Here is a 16,961-nt window from a genome sequence, read left to right as displayed (position 1 = left end):
ATACTGGAAAAGTTTTCCTTATTGTAATAATTTGGCAGTCATATGCCACTTTTCATCACTTTATCTTGGCAACATCAGGCCCAAAGAAAAATCTATTAAAAAAAATGAAATGGGGCCGTAGTTACATGAGGCTTGTTGTCCTTCAATATTGACAATCATCTGTTAGAAGCACCTGACATGTACCAGATGGTTGGCTGAGAGGATTGCCTTGGAATCAAAATATTATTCATAACAAGTTTTGTGAACTCAGCTAAAATCCTTAAGGAGTCTGTTGGTTTAAATTGATCTGAAATTGTGTCGAAAAGTATGAACTTCAGTCTATTAAAAGCATTAAAGAAAATTATTTTCCACTCTTGAATTAATGCTTTTTGAAAATATGTCTCTTTTATTGGACATGATTTAAGAGTATTTTTTTTTTCTTGTTTAACCCTATCTAGGCCGGGGGGCCTCGGAGGCCCCCCCCCTCAACGAATTGCGCGATATTTTCGCCGTGCGAAATTTTTTGACCACACCGCTCGCTGACTTTTTACTTTCAAGTCTTGCGCAACTTTTGAGACCAATTTTGCGTCACCCGGGTACGTGGTTCCGAAATTATGCAACATTGAGTAAGTGCATGTCAGACCGAAAATGGCTCAAAAACGTGATTTCGTGTACAAAGTCAATGCAAATTGTGTTTTCAACCAAAATTCTTAAATGTATGATTATTTTTAGTCTAAATGTATTCATTTTATGCTTTTTATGATCACAGAAGAGTCCCCAACAAATTTCATTGAAAAAACAATGAAAAACAAAAGGTAAAAAAAACAAAGAAATACATAAGAAATTGCAAAAAACAATATAATACATAAGAAAATGATTTGATATCACAATTTTTTTCATGTACACTTGCTAAGGACACCACAAAGAGTTTCTATACCAAAAATTAGTACATTTGGAGCTTTATTTAGGGAGTTAGAGGAAAAAGTATGATTTCGCATACTAATTACGCATAAATTAGCATAATCACTTAATAGCGATTCGCATGAAATAAATTACTATATAATCTTGTAGATTATGTCCCAGGCAACTCGCGTTCCAATTTTCGGCGCGATCGCGCGGTCGGCAGCCGAGATCTTTGGGGGGGGCCTGGGAGGCCCCCCCCCCGGCCATAGGAACTCCCAAAATACCCCGGCCTAGATAGGGTTAACAGTTAACTTATTTTAACTTGAACTTAGTAAAGTATGAATCTGGTAAAATGTGTTTGAACACATTGTAGATAAGATAATAGTATTGTATTGATTATTTTCATTGTTTTCAACATTAATCCATAATATGTGCTTCCTGTTTAGGTATATAAACCATGTGTTCTTCAAGCCAAGAAGAGGTATGTAGGATACAAGTATGAGTCACCAGATCAGAAAGATCCAGAGTTTGATGCTAAAGGAATAGAGACTGTGAGAAGAGATTCCTGCCCAGCAGTTGCTAAGGTATGGGTGTAGATGGGATGGTAGTTGTTATATGGTAGAGCATGGATGTTTTGGGTGTTGTGACTTTCATACAGATTATATAGTTTAAAGAGAATGAGAGTCCTATGTGTTCTGAAGATAATGTGGTTGTGTTGATTATAGTGGAGATATTGATGTTGGTGATGTTGGCTATTATGATGATGGACGATAATGATGATGGTAATGATGTTGACGATAATGATGATTATGATGATGATGATAATGATTATGATGATGATGATAATGATTATGATGATGATGATGATGATAATGATGACGATAATGATAATGATGATGATCATCATCATCATTGTCCTAGTGATGATGGTGATAATGATGATGACGATGATAATGACAGTGATGATGGTGGTGGTGGTGATTAATGATTACAATATTTTTTGACAATGATATTGATGATGGTGTTGTAATTTGTTGTTATGGTGATAATAGAGTCATATAGATCATATAGATTTTAGAGCATGAGAGTCCTGTGTGTTTTCTAGATAAAGTAGTTATGTTGATTGTTGATTATAGTGGAGATATTGATGTTGGTGATGTTGGCTATTATGATGATGATTTTGATTATGGTGGTGATTAATGATTATAATAATTTTTTATGATGGTGTTGAGATTTGTCGTTATGGTGATAATAGTCCTCTGTATTATGTGAATTGCTATCCATTAGTTTCTTTCAATATCATCAATGATAATTATAATAATAACAAACAATTCTTATGTAGTGCATATTCAGCACATTTACTATATATGTGTTTGATGTTCCAAATTAGAATCTCCATTACATGATATGCATCTGTGATAACCTTTCTCCTCCAGATCTTGGAGAGGTCACTCAAGATACTCTTCGAGACCAAGGATGTGTCAAAGGTCAAGCGTTATGTCCAGCAGCAGTTCCAGAAGCTCAATGCCGGTCAGATTGGTCTCCAAGATCTCATCTTCGCCAAGGAATATCGAGGAAGACAGTACTATAAACCTACATCCTGTGTGCCAGCATTGGAGATTGCCAAGTAAGTTTACATCATGACTACTGAATAATGTGATTCTAATAGGCATTGTACAGGGACCATCTGGTGCAGAAGGTATTAGGTTCATGTAGCTTCAGCAGTGTCTATTGAATGATCTTTACAAGTTATGTTTTTGTTAATGAAAACCAGTGGAGTGTGTCTGTCATCAATCTTAAATTTCATTTGATAAAACATCCCCTGGGATTTTTTAGACCAGGGGTGTATCACTAAGAGTAATTTAGTCTGACTATTCATTGTATTTAATGTTTCATGATTACATGGTTATGTAGCATATATCGTCTGAGCAAGATCTGATGAATGTGGTAATGTCTTCTATACCACACACAATTTAAGTGTGATTATTAGTCATATTTACATCTTTGTGAAAACCAGCCATTTGTCATTATTACCAAGTCCCGCATCCTTTCTTTTCCTCAGGCGAAAACTTGCCGTGGACCGTCGGTCGGAACCCCGAGTGAGCGAGCGTGTACCCTATGTGGTGGTCCATGGGAGCCCAGGATTACCCCTGATCCAGCTGGTCCACACCCCTCAGGATTACCTCCAGGATCCGTCCTATAACCTCAATGCCCCATACTACATCACAAGGCAGATCATACCAGCATTGAATAGGGTGTTTGGTATGATGGCTGTGGACACACTGGAGTGGTATCAAGAACTGCCCAAGGTGGTCCATGTTAATACGGTCCCTAGCAAGGCTAAGGGCGCTGCTAATACCAGGAAGGTAAGATTAATAGCATTTGAGATTTGGTGAGACTAACCCATCAATTAGTTTGCTGATTTTAGGAAAGTTTGTTGAAGAGAGAATTTAATAGGTTGTGCTCTGTGTATATACTGTGATGTTATGTTCCTTGCTGAACTCCTATAATCTTTTCTGACTAAACATTTGTGTAATCTAGTAAGTTGTAAAGAAGATAAGACTGGACTTCATATCAAGTGTGAGATAAATCATGCATACATGTAGCTTTGTAGTTATTTCAAAGAGAAAGATTTCTAAAATCATTTAATCTTTTACATGAGAAGGGGAGCAGACAGGAAACTATACTGAAGAGGTTGCCTTGGGTTTAGCCTGGATTATGTACATGTCATGATATCATTGCCTTAGATTCACCATACATTTTGAAGTATCAAATAATTAGCACAAACTTTCAAAAGAGGAGGTTCAACATGTAATGCTTTTTGAGATGATTCAAGTTAATCCAAGAAACCGCATGCTAATTTATTTTGAAAATACTATAGATTACACTCAACAAGCATAAAGTTAGAAGCCGATCATTATTAGATATTTCTCAGTTACCATTTAATCAAGCAAACTTATTCCATAAAATATGCACAACCCATCAATGTATCCATTCTGGTTTTAATAAATATATATTCTTGATGATCTTGCTCACATAGGGTACCATCTCCCAGTACTTCTGTAGCCTGAACTGTGCGGTATGTGATAGATTGACCCAGTCTGGTCTGTGTGAGTCATGTCGGTCAACCCCTCAGACAACAGTCACCTCGCTGATGAAAAGAGTCCAGGACTGGGACAGAGCAAGGACACAGATAAACAAGGTAAGTCAGTATACAAATAAAATGTGAAAGTGAGTGCGTGAGTGGTTAAAGGTTAGTTCTGTTAGGTGTCGCAGTGTGAACAAACCTTAAGGCCTTGTCACATCGTTCCATGCGGGTGACTATTTGATGACTACCGGTGACTACGGCTACCTCACTTGCAGTTGCCCGCAGAAGCGCACGCAAACTGTCTGATTTGCACACAGAAAAGTTTTGAACATGCTCAAAACTTTCTTTTGGGCGAGTTGCGGGCGAGCCTTTAGGAGAGTACCCAGTATACACCATCTGAAGAAACCAAGCTCATTTACATGACAGAGCAAGTGCATTATTTGTTTTATATAGTGACACAGAAATCATGAATCTCTAAAGTTCTTGCTATACATTTTCATTTGTTTCATGTTGAAACAAATTCACTAAAAGGATTTTTAAGGAAATTAAACAATAATACTCATATGAAATAATGCTATATTTGTTTCTTTTCTACTTGAAGATCTGTACTAGCTGCTGTGGCTTTGCTGATAACAAGCAGCATTGCACCACACTAGACTGCCCAATCCGGTTCCAACTGGTCAAATCCGAACACAAGATGGAGAAAGTGGAACACTTCCTCTCATTGGTGCAATCCATAGAACCTCCTAGTACGTGAGCTCTGATTGGCCAACTGCCCTTCATGTGTGTATGTATCAACCAATCAAATTGGACTGTCGTGTTTTTTTCCTCAGCAGTGATTAAATCATTTTCTGACTGTTCAAATGTATTTTCCTGCATGAAAAGGACAAATTGTGTGGTAAAGCTGTATTACTTTTATATGCAAAGGTGTACTGTATTTTGTGTGTGCGTGCCATATCTCGCTATGTTGTATTATTTGCCAATAGTATGATTTTGATTCTCAGTGTATGTAGAATATGCGTGTATAGAAAGAAACTTCATGATAACTTTGCACATGAAGTATAGCAACAATGTGAAATAAAATGGGTAACTGCATTACAATGTTAAACACAATTCAATGAGCATAATTATAAAAAAAACCTGTTACTTTGTTATATACTGTACGATTACCGTGATGCTTTTTACTACTTTTTAATAAATTGTACATATTGCTTAAAAGTAGCATGACTTCAACAGATTTGTTGACACACCTTGCATCATGAGCTAGGAATTGATTTGTGTATTTGATTTCATTGTTTCATTTCATTGTGTTTGAATAATAAGACTACAATATTTGCTGCATTTTAGGCCTACCTCCTTTTCTGCCGTTGAGTTACATGTATAAAGGTCAATTTACTTCTTCCAAGTTTGATTTACTGCTAAGCATTGTATGTTCAATGAATACCATGGGAGTACCTCTTAGATGGAATGGTCATTAAGTAGATTCAGTTGGTTAAGTAGATTCAGTTGCTGCAATAATTTTCCTTATGCATATAAATCAAAGAAGCATAAACTAGCCTGAACCTGTTTATGAAGAGAGTTTTACCAAACCTCTCTATCTAGCAATACACTTTCCCTCATTCTTAACAAGTATATTTTCAAGTATGCTTTGGAAAACATGCCCCCCCCCCCCTTTAGGTGGATTTACCTTTCTTTGGCTTCACAATCTTACAACGGTTTGATTAGTTGATTCTAAAGCTCTAAAAATCAGAATTCATGCTAAAAACGTTAAAATCATCGGATTCACGTGCTTTATGGAGTCAAGTTTATATTCACTCGCCAATTAAAAGGCATTAATTAGACATACTAACTCTAGTTGATCAGGTTCTTATTTCATGTCATCATTATACTTGCAAACAACTTTAATATTTCACATTCTGAATTTGGTGGGGTGCAGAAAAGGCAGGTTTAGGTTCCATTGCGTGTTGTAATGAACACTTAAATGTATTTTTCAGTTAAGTTATGGCATATTCTACATTCAATAGGCTTCCCCTAGACATAAGGTTTGTATTTATATTTATCTTGAGAGTACTTTTGAAACAAATGCCAAGATGATTGCCAGCCATCTTGCTTTTTTTGTAACACAACACATATTTGCCAATTTCCATTGTGGAAGTACTTAAGTAGATAATTAATACTGTGGCATGTAGACTGGTGTGAGGTAAATTCCCTGGCTATGTGTAGTAGCTAAATGTACATGTAGTACTTTTATTAATTTAGGGCCCAATAACCCATAGGCTTGCAATCGATTGCAATATGGAATAAGCCATCCAAGATAACTGTTTGTTTTCAGATTTTGTTACCAGCACCACCCATACCCCCATCAAGAAACATATATTTTTAATTGATTGTAAATCTAAATCTTGGGTTACTGGTATGATCAATCTAATCTGTCCGTGAAATAGGATTTGATTCGTAGGAGTCTGCTACAGATACCAAATTTATCCCATTTTCTTGCCTTGTTTATTAGATGACGCAGCTGTCGACCGCATAATCGCACGTACCCAAAATTGGTATGCATGTTGCTCATGGTATAATCCATGTAATCAAATGTTTTGGGTTTTTTTCAAAAATTGCGTGATTTCTTTCATTATACTCATTCATGCATGAAATACTTTTCTACTCTTAATCAAGAAATAAAGTTTGAAGGTCCAATTTCAAGAATGCTGAGGTATTTGTGTTTGACTTCATAGTATAATTTCTGTGCAGTCATGTTAGGGCATACAATTTGATTTATATTTATCAAGTGCTGCACTCTTGATTGATAGATTTTGTATCTGATGGTGTATACGGTGCCAAAATTATATGCAATGTCTAAACAATTCTCACTGTCTCCAGCTATTTCTATGCATCTGTGTTTGGATCATTTTAGTTAAAATCAGTGGCAAAGTCAAAGCTATTGTACACTATTGTAGATTTTCCTGTATTGCTTAATTTGGATTTGCATTTAGTTAATAATTTTCCCATTTTAGGTAATGTGACCATTTCAATTTATATAATTGCGGAATTTAAGATAAGAGAAAAATTAGGTGCTAACTTTTTTTTCACAGTCTTGTATGACACCATCTCAGGTGCCCATTACAATGCCAAATGTCACAAAGTAAGGGGTATTATGCCTTTCAAAAATTAAGTTGAGAATGTATTTTCATTGTATTTAGCTAATCCAGTATTCTTAGATACATTGAGAAACATAGTTGATGTATCTACCATTACCACCAAATTTTATTAGAATATTTGCTGGTATCATTGCTAGTTTTATACTCGAAATTGATAAATGGGGTATTAAAGTTTGGGCATTACAAGGCAAGTTTCTTAATGTGACCACCTCCACCGACTTGTACCCTATCATCATCATCATCATCATCATTATAATCATCTTCATCATCATCACCATCATCATCCATTACCATCATCATCATCATCGTTGTCATCATCCTCATCCCCACCATCAGGATCATCATCACATAATCATTATCACCATGATCATTGTCATCACTATTATCATCAATCAACACCACCATCATCATCTGTAGTTCATCTCCATCAACATCACTATCACCACTACCATCAAGGTCATCATCATCTTCCAAACTCATCCAAAACAACTCCATTAATTTCTCTGGCTTCCTCTTTTTTGTAATGAGTTTAGTTTGTGATTCGAGTCAAATGGACCATTGACTTAATTTCAAACCTTTTTTTTACATTATATGTGTAACGAACATACTCTGAATTTGCCTGCAAAATTTCAGTGAAGTCATTTTACCTCACGTAATTGTAGCTCCCAGCTTGTATGAATACATGTATGGTGTTCATTATGTATCAGTTATTAATATTCTTGTACAATTTATGGTTTTTATCCAAGAATCACAGGACTTATTGCTCTGTTTCCTTCCAAAGGACACAGCATCACAAATTAATGATGTTCCCACAAAGGTACCAGTTCATGTTAAGTTAGTTTGGCTGTGAAATATCGGTCAGAAAAGTTCCAAATTGGTTGATTATGAATTTCTCTCTATTGAGAGCTGTAAATATGTAATAGTTTGAACAACAATGAATCTTTTTGTAAGATACTTTGTATTTTTAGCTTGCTGACTTCATCGCTGTTTATAATCAGGTCACAAACATGTATATTGGATTTGCTTACTGTATAGATTTATGACACTGCCATATAGCATCATAATATCTGTAATTTGTAATTTTTTTTTTTTCATAGATTTGCTGTAGATTTTTTCTATGAAATCACTAAATATGAAGTGTTCACAGCATGTAAGAAGCATAGACTTTATAGAGAAATGTATTATTACTTGCACTTGTGTTGGTTTGAAAGGTCTAAACCGTTTACTCTTATGAGGCAAATTGACCATTAATGTATAGTTTATGACAGGCTACATCACATCTAACAATCTTGTACTATATCAGCAGCATATTAACTCCTTCAGTCTCGTGACTTTTGTCTCAATGTATGACGTATAAAACAAGACTAGTGGCAAAATCTGAGCAAAAAAAATTGGGCATAGAATTTGCATTGGCTGGTTGTACTCGAAATCTGATTTTGTTATATTTACAGAAAGTCAGATTTTAATTAATTCTTTTAAGAAGAGTGTTATTTATGTGATAAATACTGGAAAATGAACAATTGCCAAGTTTCATTGTCATGTATGTATGAACAATTGAAAAGAAATCATGCTCATTATTTTGAGGGACTTGCATAAGAAAGCAATGCATGACGTTATACCTTACTATTTTGTGATCATGAAAATCACAATTTTCTAGCTAGCTCTGTATTCATGTTAGTATTTTGTTCATGTTTTCACTATTATCAATGAGATCACATCATTTTGTTGTAGATATATGTAAATATCTTCATTTTCAAGTGTTACCTACGATTCTTATGTCTTATAATTGGTTCACTATGTCACTATGTGTGATTTCCCTGATGTAAAAGTAATTAAGTTTTTGTCACCCAATGTGGTAAGGGTTATTTTAAAGTAAATTGAAAAGCACCATATAATCAGCTTGCTATGAAACGTCAACCATTAGTGAATGGAGAATAGTAGAAAAGGATGAACTGAATTAGATCAGCGCAGGTAGACGGTGGATAATTTTGGATGAAAATTACAATGCTGAATATATTCATGATTCGAATGAGCTGTAAGTTTCCTTTTGCTGGAGTGAATCTGACCAAAATGTATAGAATATTTTCACCATAATTTTTTCATTAGTTACAGGTGTGAACTTAATGTTTTGTTATCCACCATAGATGTACATTTCAAATTATGTTTCTGCAGTTTTGAGATATTACTTTGTGCTATATATAACATACCAGAACAGTATTTTGCAGATGGAACAACTGGATTACGGTACCATTTAATCATGTGGATTAAATCCTATGCTATAATTATCTTGAGTTCTCTCAATAGGTTTATTAATATTTTGTTCATTTTGTGATGCTAGTATTTCATTGTCAGATTTTAAAATATTTTATGTTGATTAGATTTGTTCTTCGTCCTTGGTTGGAGTGCGTGTTACTGATAGGTGAATACAGACAGAGACAATTTTTTGAAAAGATAAACATTACAGATATCATTTGAATGAATGAGAATGTTGCTGAAGATGCATTTACATGTTATGAGCTGGATTTTCTTTTTCAAATCACTCAAAGCAGTTCCCTGAAAAGTTGTGTTGCTAGTAAGGTGATTCCACATTAAGTCAACTCTAAACAGGAATAGACTTGCAAAAATCTGCATTTTTAGGAGGAAATTTAAAAAAAAAATGTTTTGTCTGCTTAAGTTTTCATCTAACAAAATTTGTGTGTAGTCTTTTCTTACCTAAGTTTATGGGATATATTTGATTTGAGTTAGAATCTACATGACGTGCAATAGATACATGTAAATTTGTCATTTGTTGTTTAATGAGTTCATAAAATAACCTGAATTTAGTGTTTGCCATGTAATATATCTCATGATGAGAATATTAGTGTAGATCAAGTGTACCATGTAATTGTTTTCTCCAAATGTGGGGGTTATGTATTCTCTTATCTTTTTTTTTTCTTTGTTGCTGTTTTATCTTGGTGGAATGATTAATCGTTAAGTATACAATGTATAGGATGGTTAATTATATGGTAGAGGTACAATTAGGGATCATGTGTTGTTGTTTTTTTATGAAGAGTTACATGTATTGAGTTCTAGAGTAATTTCCCATACAAAAATTGTTGGAATGTAGCCCTTCATCAAAGGTATAAAATAGTTGGGGTCCCAGTATGAATCCCTGTGAAACTCACAAATAAAATCAAAATTTATACAATGTAGCACACATTGCAAGATAGTTTTTTCCTTGCAGAGTTTGAATAGTATTTATAGCTCACTGATGGATTTATTATTAAGTCCACATTGCAGTTAGCTAATTCATTGAAGCTTGCATCTTACTCATTCTTGTATTGTCCTTATTGTTTTGTGTCGTCAGCGATTTGTCATTTTTTTCTTCTTGTGATGTATTGTTTGTTTGTGTTTTCTTATTTGAAAGAATGTACTTTGCAACCATTTCTTTAACATACTTTGCCAACAAATGTCAATTATCTATCTGTTTTGGAGGGGTTTTGTTACAGTATGTTAAAAAAATGTAGAAATTAATGAATCTCAAGTTAGTATTCTTGATTTAAAGCCTCACAGAGATGAAGTCTGTCTACAGTTGTAGAGTGTATGTAAAAAAAAAACAGAGAACACTTCTTCTTGGAAGCACTTCTTACTGAATACTTTTTATCTTCCCCTGGTGAAATATAACACTTATTCATCACTTATGAAGGTACAATTGTGTTATCTGAAACTATATTACAAGCTTTAGCAGGATGTGTGAACGAAATATGTAAACTAAAGCTGAATGGAGAAGTAGAGAGTAGAATTTTTTTAATAGGTGTTCATGTATTGTGACCATGTGAATAAAGAAATGATTTGTTTAGTTATGTGAACAAAACATGTCAACCTAAGAATAGCTTGACATCTATAGAGAAATTAGGATCTATGTATTTGAATGGATGTACTGTGACCATGTGAATAAAAAAACACATTAATTTTGTTTTTAAGGTTATGTTATCGTCTGCGCAATTAATCATGATGTGTTGCCATTCTTATATTTTGTACATTTTTGCGCTAGTGGTGGTTCCTACATGTAGTGTTGTAAGGATTGGATAAGAAAGTGTTTTGGCTGAAATAAAAGGCTTACTTTTGAAATGCCACGTGATTGTGCAACGATTCTTGTGTTCATTTTTTGCCCTGTGTCACGAGGCTGAGATTGTATTTTTAATGGGGAACTCATTCTTGCAGGTTATTTGCACTGTAGTACTAGTAGAATTTCTGCATCGTGGTTCTGACTCTCGCCTTTCAAACAGAGGGTCATGGGTTCGAATCCTAGCCATGTTTTCCTTCAGGAAGAAATTTATCCACACAGTGCTGCACTCGACCCAGGTGAGGTAAATTGGTACCGTTTGTCACGTCATGAGAATGATAAAAACAAAAAGTCTAGGGCATGTGTAAATCCCGGGGGGGGGGCACTCGACCAAAAAAGTGGTGGGGGTGTGCCGCGGGCGAGACAAAAACGGGGGCCTTGGAGCGGGCTTATTGTAAAAAGGAGGGTCTAGCGCGGCCTCCTCCGGGGAGCTCTGCGGCCGCTTTTCAGCTCATTCAACGCGATCGGAGCGGCGTAACGAAAAATATGCGAAGCTTTGGAGCGGATTTCTCTCTTCTTTAGATAAGAAGAAAATGCTATGCCTTGGAGCGGCTTTCTTTGTTCTTTTTCTCAACAAGGCAAAAATGCTATGCCTTGGAACGGAAATTTGAGTGTAAAAATGGGGGTCCCCTCCGCGGCACATACCCACTATGCATTATATACTGAGTGCCCCCCCCCCCCCGGTGTAAATAAGGGTTGGTGAATATGTTCTTGTGTGACATCACAAATCTTGTTCGCATAATAAATGCATGTATCAGTAAGCACTAATCCATAAAATCTCCTTCATTCATGGGACTATCCAAGTTATCCTTAAAGCATTTTCTCCTCCTCCTCCGGCAAAATATTGAAAATCTTGAAAGTAATTTACCTGTGTCCTACGTAAGATAAAATAAGAATAATAAATAATATAATAACTCTTATTGACCCAGGGTATAGCCATTCTTCTAAAGGTCCCTAAATAACATAACATAATAACCAGAGGCACGCACAAACCCCAAGAACATGGAGGTTGGGTATTTAATGGTATTTGAGAGAAAGATTAAAAGAACAAGATGGGAAATGCAGAAACGTGAGATGATGTTTCCTCCTAAAAGATGTTGATTGGTAAGTTTATGGAAGGTCTGCTATCCAGGGTGTCCCTGAATGTGAAAGGACATTGGTGTAGTGAGCCAAAAATGCCGGGGGCCAGATATGCCGAATGGGGCTAAATTTCTCGAAATCCGTGAAGCGGGTTGGCAATTTTTTTACGTGGTAGAAATATTCAATTTTGTGATATTTATGACATAATATTGAGAAAATTATATTATATTTCAAAATTTTCCCTTCATTCCCTTTCCCTTTTGTTCATGGTCGTGATTTTTTTTTGTGGTCCATGGCCAGTGGCAGACCGTGACCCGGGGGGCGTTTCAAGTGAGGACTTGTCGGACGTTTTATCCGACAGTTACTATACATGTATAGGAACAGTGCCTCTTAGCCAATCAAAATCATGGAAAGATGTCAGATCTGACAATTTGTCCAATGAAAATATTGATGGAACGCTCCCCCGGAGGAGACAATGATTGTTTGTGAACTATGCTGTGCATGCTTTGTCTCCTCCGGGTCACGGGCCGCCATTGTCCATGGCACTCCAAGCCCCCCCCCCCCCCGTACGCCTGTGTGAAGGGAGAGAAATGCTGCAAGTGTAGCTGATAAACACGTGCAAAATCAACAATTAGATGGTAATTGAATGCTTGTTTATACCTGATATTTAACACACAAAAAATGGTGATCGAATTACGCACCCCCAAAAAAAATAAAAAAGAAGGATCCACGGTCATGAAAAAGGGAGGAAATTAATGAATTGAAAAGGGTGACATATTGAATTGTATCTCAAGAATAATTGAGAGCATACCCTCCAATTTGTGTAGTTTTCAGTCTTTAGATTAGATTACTAATAACTGAAATAAAAACAATGCTACTTATCAACTGTTATTATGTTTAATTTTTCTGGTATAGGGAGAGGGCATCCTATGATTCCCCAGGTAATTAAAAATAAGAGACCAAAAGGAAGGAGAGAAGGAAGAAGAAAAACAAGAAACAGAAGAAAGGAGGAATTAAAGAAGGGTATCTAAATGAAAAGTCTCAGTTTTATATCTCTATACCCCTGTGATTAAAAGGGAAGTTCACCCCGGCAATAAGTTTATTGTATATAAGAGGAAAAATATTTGAAAACATTATTGAAGGTTTGAGAAAAATCCATCAAAAATTTTAAGAATTCTTAGAATTTTAATATTTTGATTTGTGATGACATCATACGCGATCAGCTTCCGATGTATCATGAATTGAAAAACAAAACAAACATATTTTTCACCAAAGAAAAAAAATGAAAATTGGTTTTATTGTACCTGTAGCATAAATTATTTCACACCCGTTTTTGAAAGAAGTTTTTTTTTTGGGGGGGGGGCTCATCATGAACCATTAACAAATTAAATTAATTCATTTTATGTTACAATGGGGCAGCTGCTCGTATAATTATGACATCACAAACCAAACTCTAAATCAAAGTTCTAATATCTTTCATAATCTTGTACGGATTTTCCTCAAATCTTCGCCAATATTTTTCAGTACTTTTTTTTTGCTATTTTCACAACAAACTATTCGTCAGGATGAACTGCCTCTTTTACTGAAAAAACCCACTTCCTCAACGTGATCTTGCCACTGACCCCTGTATTAAACCATTCTGCACGGTGCCGAATAGTGTATGATAATGAATGCACGATGGACACATGGTACAATTAGGACACTGTGTTAATTGAACTTCTCAGTCATCAACGAATAATCAATTCCTCTATCTCCTCTGTATACAATCGAGTGGTTGTTAGAAACAGGAGAGGAGGCAATCGAAAATAGGATTATTAAAGGGAGTGACTGCATGTAACTAGGGGTATGACGAAATGGAAGGAGAGATGGGGAGGAAAGGAAAAGGGGGATGGGTATTAGGAGAGGGGGAGGTGAGGTAAGAGAGGGGGAGAAACGGAGAGACAGGGACCAGACAGAGAAGTAGGGAAAGAGAGGAGGATATGTGGGAGGATAGAAGAGTAAGAGAGGGGAGTAAGAGGAGTATAGAAAGAGGTGCGGATATATAGTTTGAAGAGAGAGAGAGACGCACACACACAGAGGGGGGTATGTGGGAGGATATAAGAGTAAGAGAGGGGGGGGTAAGAGGAGTATGGAAAGGGGTGCGGATATATAGTTTGAAGAGAGAGAGGGGTGAATGGAGACAGATGTGGAGGGGGGCAGACTAGAAAGATAATGTGAAATTTATTTATTTATTCACACATATTTAAACAGGTTCACAAGATCAGAGATAAAATTACTGTTTTGCATCTTGGTCCTGGTGTATAAAAAAACATGATAAAATAAAATAAAATAAATTTCTGATGTGATAGGATCATGATTGTGCCAGTGGGAGATAAGGAAGGTGATAATTCGAAATAAGATTGGAAGGGGGAGAAAGGGTGATTGTAGTAGATGTTACATTGTATTCATTTTGCTATAAGGACTCACTTTACCATTATCCTTAACTTGACACCATATTGAATGACAATAGTGAGCGTGACATAGTGCACAGGTCTATAGCGATATGCAAATCTGTTTAACCACTGCAATCACGAGGGAGGATATTGATTTCACTTTCAGTTTTCATAGTGCATAGCTGAGATTTGTTCCATTCATTAATGGATATAATAATTCTCCAAGGTATGCTTTGTATACTGTATGGGTTTTTATTATTGATCTTAACCATAAACTAGTTCTCGTTTACATACAGTAATATTGTATCATAAAGCAGCGACAGCTTAAATGTTGGAAACATTTTTTCACCCTTCATGAAGGTCACACGAACTGTCTGGGACATCCTGGCTCGCATTTCTCTCACCAATCAACGTCTTTTAGTATAGGAGGAAACCTCGTCTCATGTTTCTGCATTTCCCATCTTCTTCTTTCACCATTTCTCTCAAATACCATTAGATACCATCTTCCATGCTCATCGGGGCTCGTGCGTGCCTCTGGTTAAAGCATTAATAATGTTTCCATCTTGCGTAGGACGCGGAGGAAAGTAAAGTACTTTTCAATATTTTCAATATTTTGCCCGAGGAGGGGGAGGAGAAGAAAATGCTATAGAAGAACTTGGATATCCGCAAGGGGAGGAAGAGGCTATTTGGATTAATTCCCCCACATGCATTCTTGTATGAAACGAGTCCTGGATCATCAAGACCATATAGGCTAAAAGAGGAAGCCATATAATTATAATCATTGCTTCCGCGGTGACATCGGTACGGATATACTTAATGTCGTTCTACCACAATGTCTCATCGAATAATGAAGCATTTAATCGGAGCTAAGGGAGTATAATGTTTCATGTTGCTGCTTTTTGTTTTGATTTTTATATAATCAGTGCATGTCTGATGATTGATAATGATACAAAGCCAGTAGCATAGGAGATCATGTCCTATATATCGGGGATATCGGATCATTAAGCAACGGAAAAAGAAAGTTGGACACAACTCTAGATCTACTGTTCTTAGAGTATACTCGTATGACGTCATAATGCTTTTATGATGGTGTAATCGCGGATTACCACTTTGCAGCAGAGACAACGACGTGGTGTAATGTCATCAATAAGTAGTTGTATTTTAGAAGGAGCATCTTTGATAGAGAAGTCGATCGGAAACCCATACGAGTAAAGTAAGTTAATATCAGCATTAGATAACAATGTACATGTACACACACTCAGTCATGCAAACATCCTTGGCGGTAAGTATGGAAGCTTAAAAGTGCCACCGAGATGTTGAGATAATTATCTCGGGAAGTCGACATCTTGATAGCAAAAGATAAGATGACGAGATCCTGGATCTCATCATGTCGACATCTTTTAGAAGAGATGATGAGATGACAAGATCCCGGATCTCATCATGTCAACATCTTTTAGAAGAGATGTTGAGATGACAAGATCCCGGATCTCATCATGTTGACATCTTTTAGAAGAGATGATGAGATGACAAGATCCTGGATCTCATCATGTTGACATCTTTTGGAAGAGATGATGAGATGACAAGATCCCGGATCTCATCATGTTGACATCTTGTAGAAGAGATGATGAGATGACAAGATCCTGGATCTCATCATGTTGACATCTTGTAGAAGAGATGATGAGATGACAAGATCCTGGATCTCATCATGTCAACATCTTAAGAAGAGATGTTGAGATGACAAGATCATCTCATCATCTTTTCTACAAGATGTCAACATGATGAGATCCGGGATCTTGTCATCTCAACATCTCTTCTAAAAGATGTTGACATGATGAGATCCGGGATCTTGTCATCTCATCATCTGTTCTAAAAGATGTTGACATGATGAGATCCAGGATCTTGTCATCTCATCATCTCTTCTAAAAGATGTCGACATGATGAGATCCAGGATCTCGTCATCTCAACATCTCTTCTAAAAGATGTTGACATGATGAGATCCAGGATCTCGTCATCTCAACATCTCTTCTAAAAGATGTTGACATGATGAGATCCAGGATCTCGTCATCTCATCATCTCTTCTAAAAGATGTCAACATGATGAGATCCAGGATCTCGTCATCTTATATTTTGCTATCAAGATGTCGACTTCCCGAGATAATTATCTCAACATCTCGGTGGCACTTTTAAGCTTCCATAGGTAAGCTCATTGAAGCCATATCG

General features: G+C 36.2%; 2 protein-coding genes across 7 annotated transcripts in view; both read left to right on the top strand.

Annotated features, from left to right (window-relative positions):
* The window catches only part of LOC121413411 (DNA polymerase zeta catalytic subunit-like), a 44,753-nt gene extending 38,772 nt beyond the window's left edge, over positions 1-5,981 (top strand). Inside the window, exons 29-33 of the mRNA XM_041606221.1 lie at positions 1,329-1,466; positions 2,319-2,509; positions 2,945-3,248; positions 3,923-4,084; positions 4,572-5,981. Of these exons, the coding sequence (XP_041462155.1) occupies positions 1,329-1,466; positions 2,319-2,509; positions 2,945-3,248; positions 3,923-4,084; positions 4,572-4,727 (951 nt within the window). The 3' untranslated portion in view covers positions 4,728-5,981. The remainder of the gene's footprint in view (positions 1-1,328; positions 1,467-2,318; positions 2,510-2,944; positions 3,249-3,922; positions 4,085-4,571) is intronic.
* Positions 5,982-15,046: 9,065 nt separating this feature from the next.
* LOC121413410 (phosphatidylinositol-binding clathrin assembly protein-like) overlaps positions 15,047-16,961 on the top strand; it is an 85,688-nt gene continuing 83,773 nt past the window's right edge. The window contains exon 1 of one of the 6 annotated variants that reach the window (XM_041606220.1): positions 15,047-15,955. The gene's annotated coding sequence lies outside the window, so the exon portion shown is untranslated. The remainder of the gene's footprint in view (positions 15,956-16,961) is intronic. The other 5 variants (XM_041606217.1, XM_041606214.1, XM_041606216.1 and 2 more) reach the window with 5 other exon arrangements.

This window comes from Lytechinus variegatus, chromosome 4 (assembly GCF_018143015.1).
Source record: "Lytechinus variegatus isolate NC3 chromosome 4, Lvar_3.0, whole genome shotgun sequence".
NCBI classification, from domain to species: Eukaryota; Metazoa; Echinodermata; class Echinoidea; order Temnopleuroida; family Toxopneustidae; genus Lytechinus; species Lytechinus variegatus.
The sequence above is the reverse complement of the archived record's forward strand: the minus strand, read 5'-3'. Positions and strand labels throughout refer to the sequence as shown.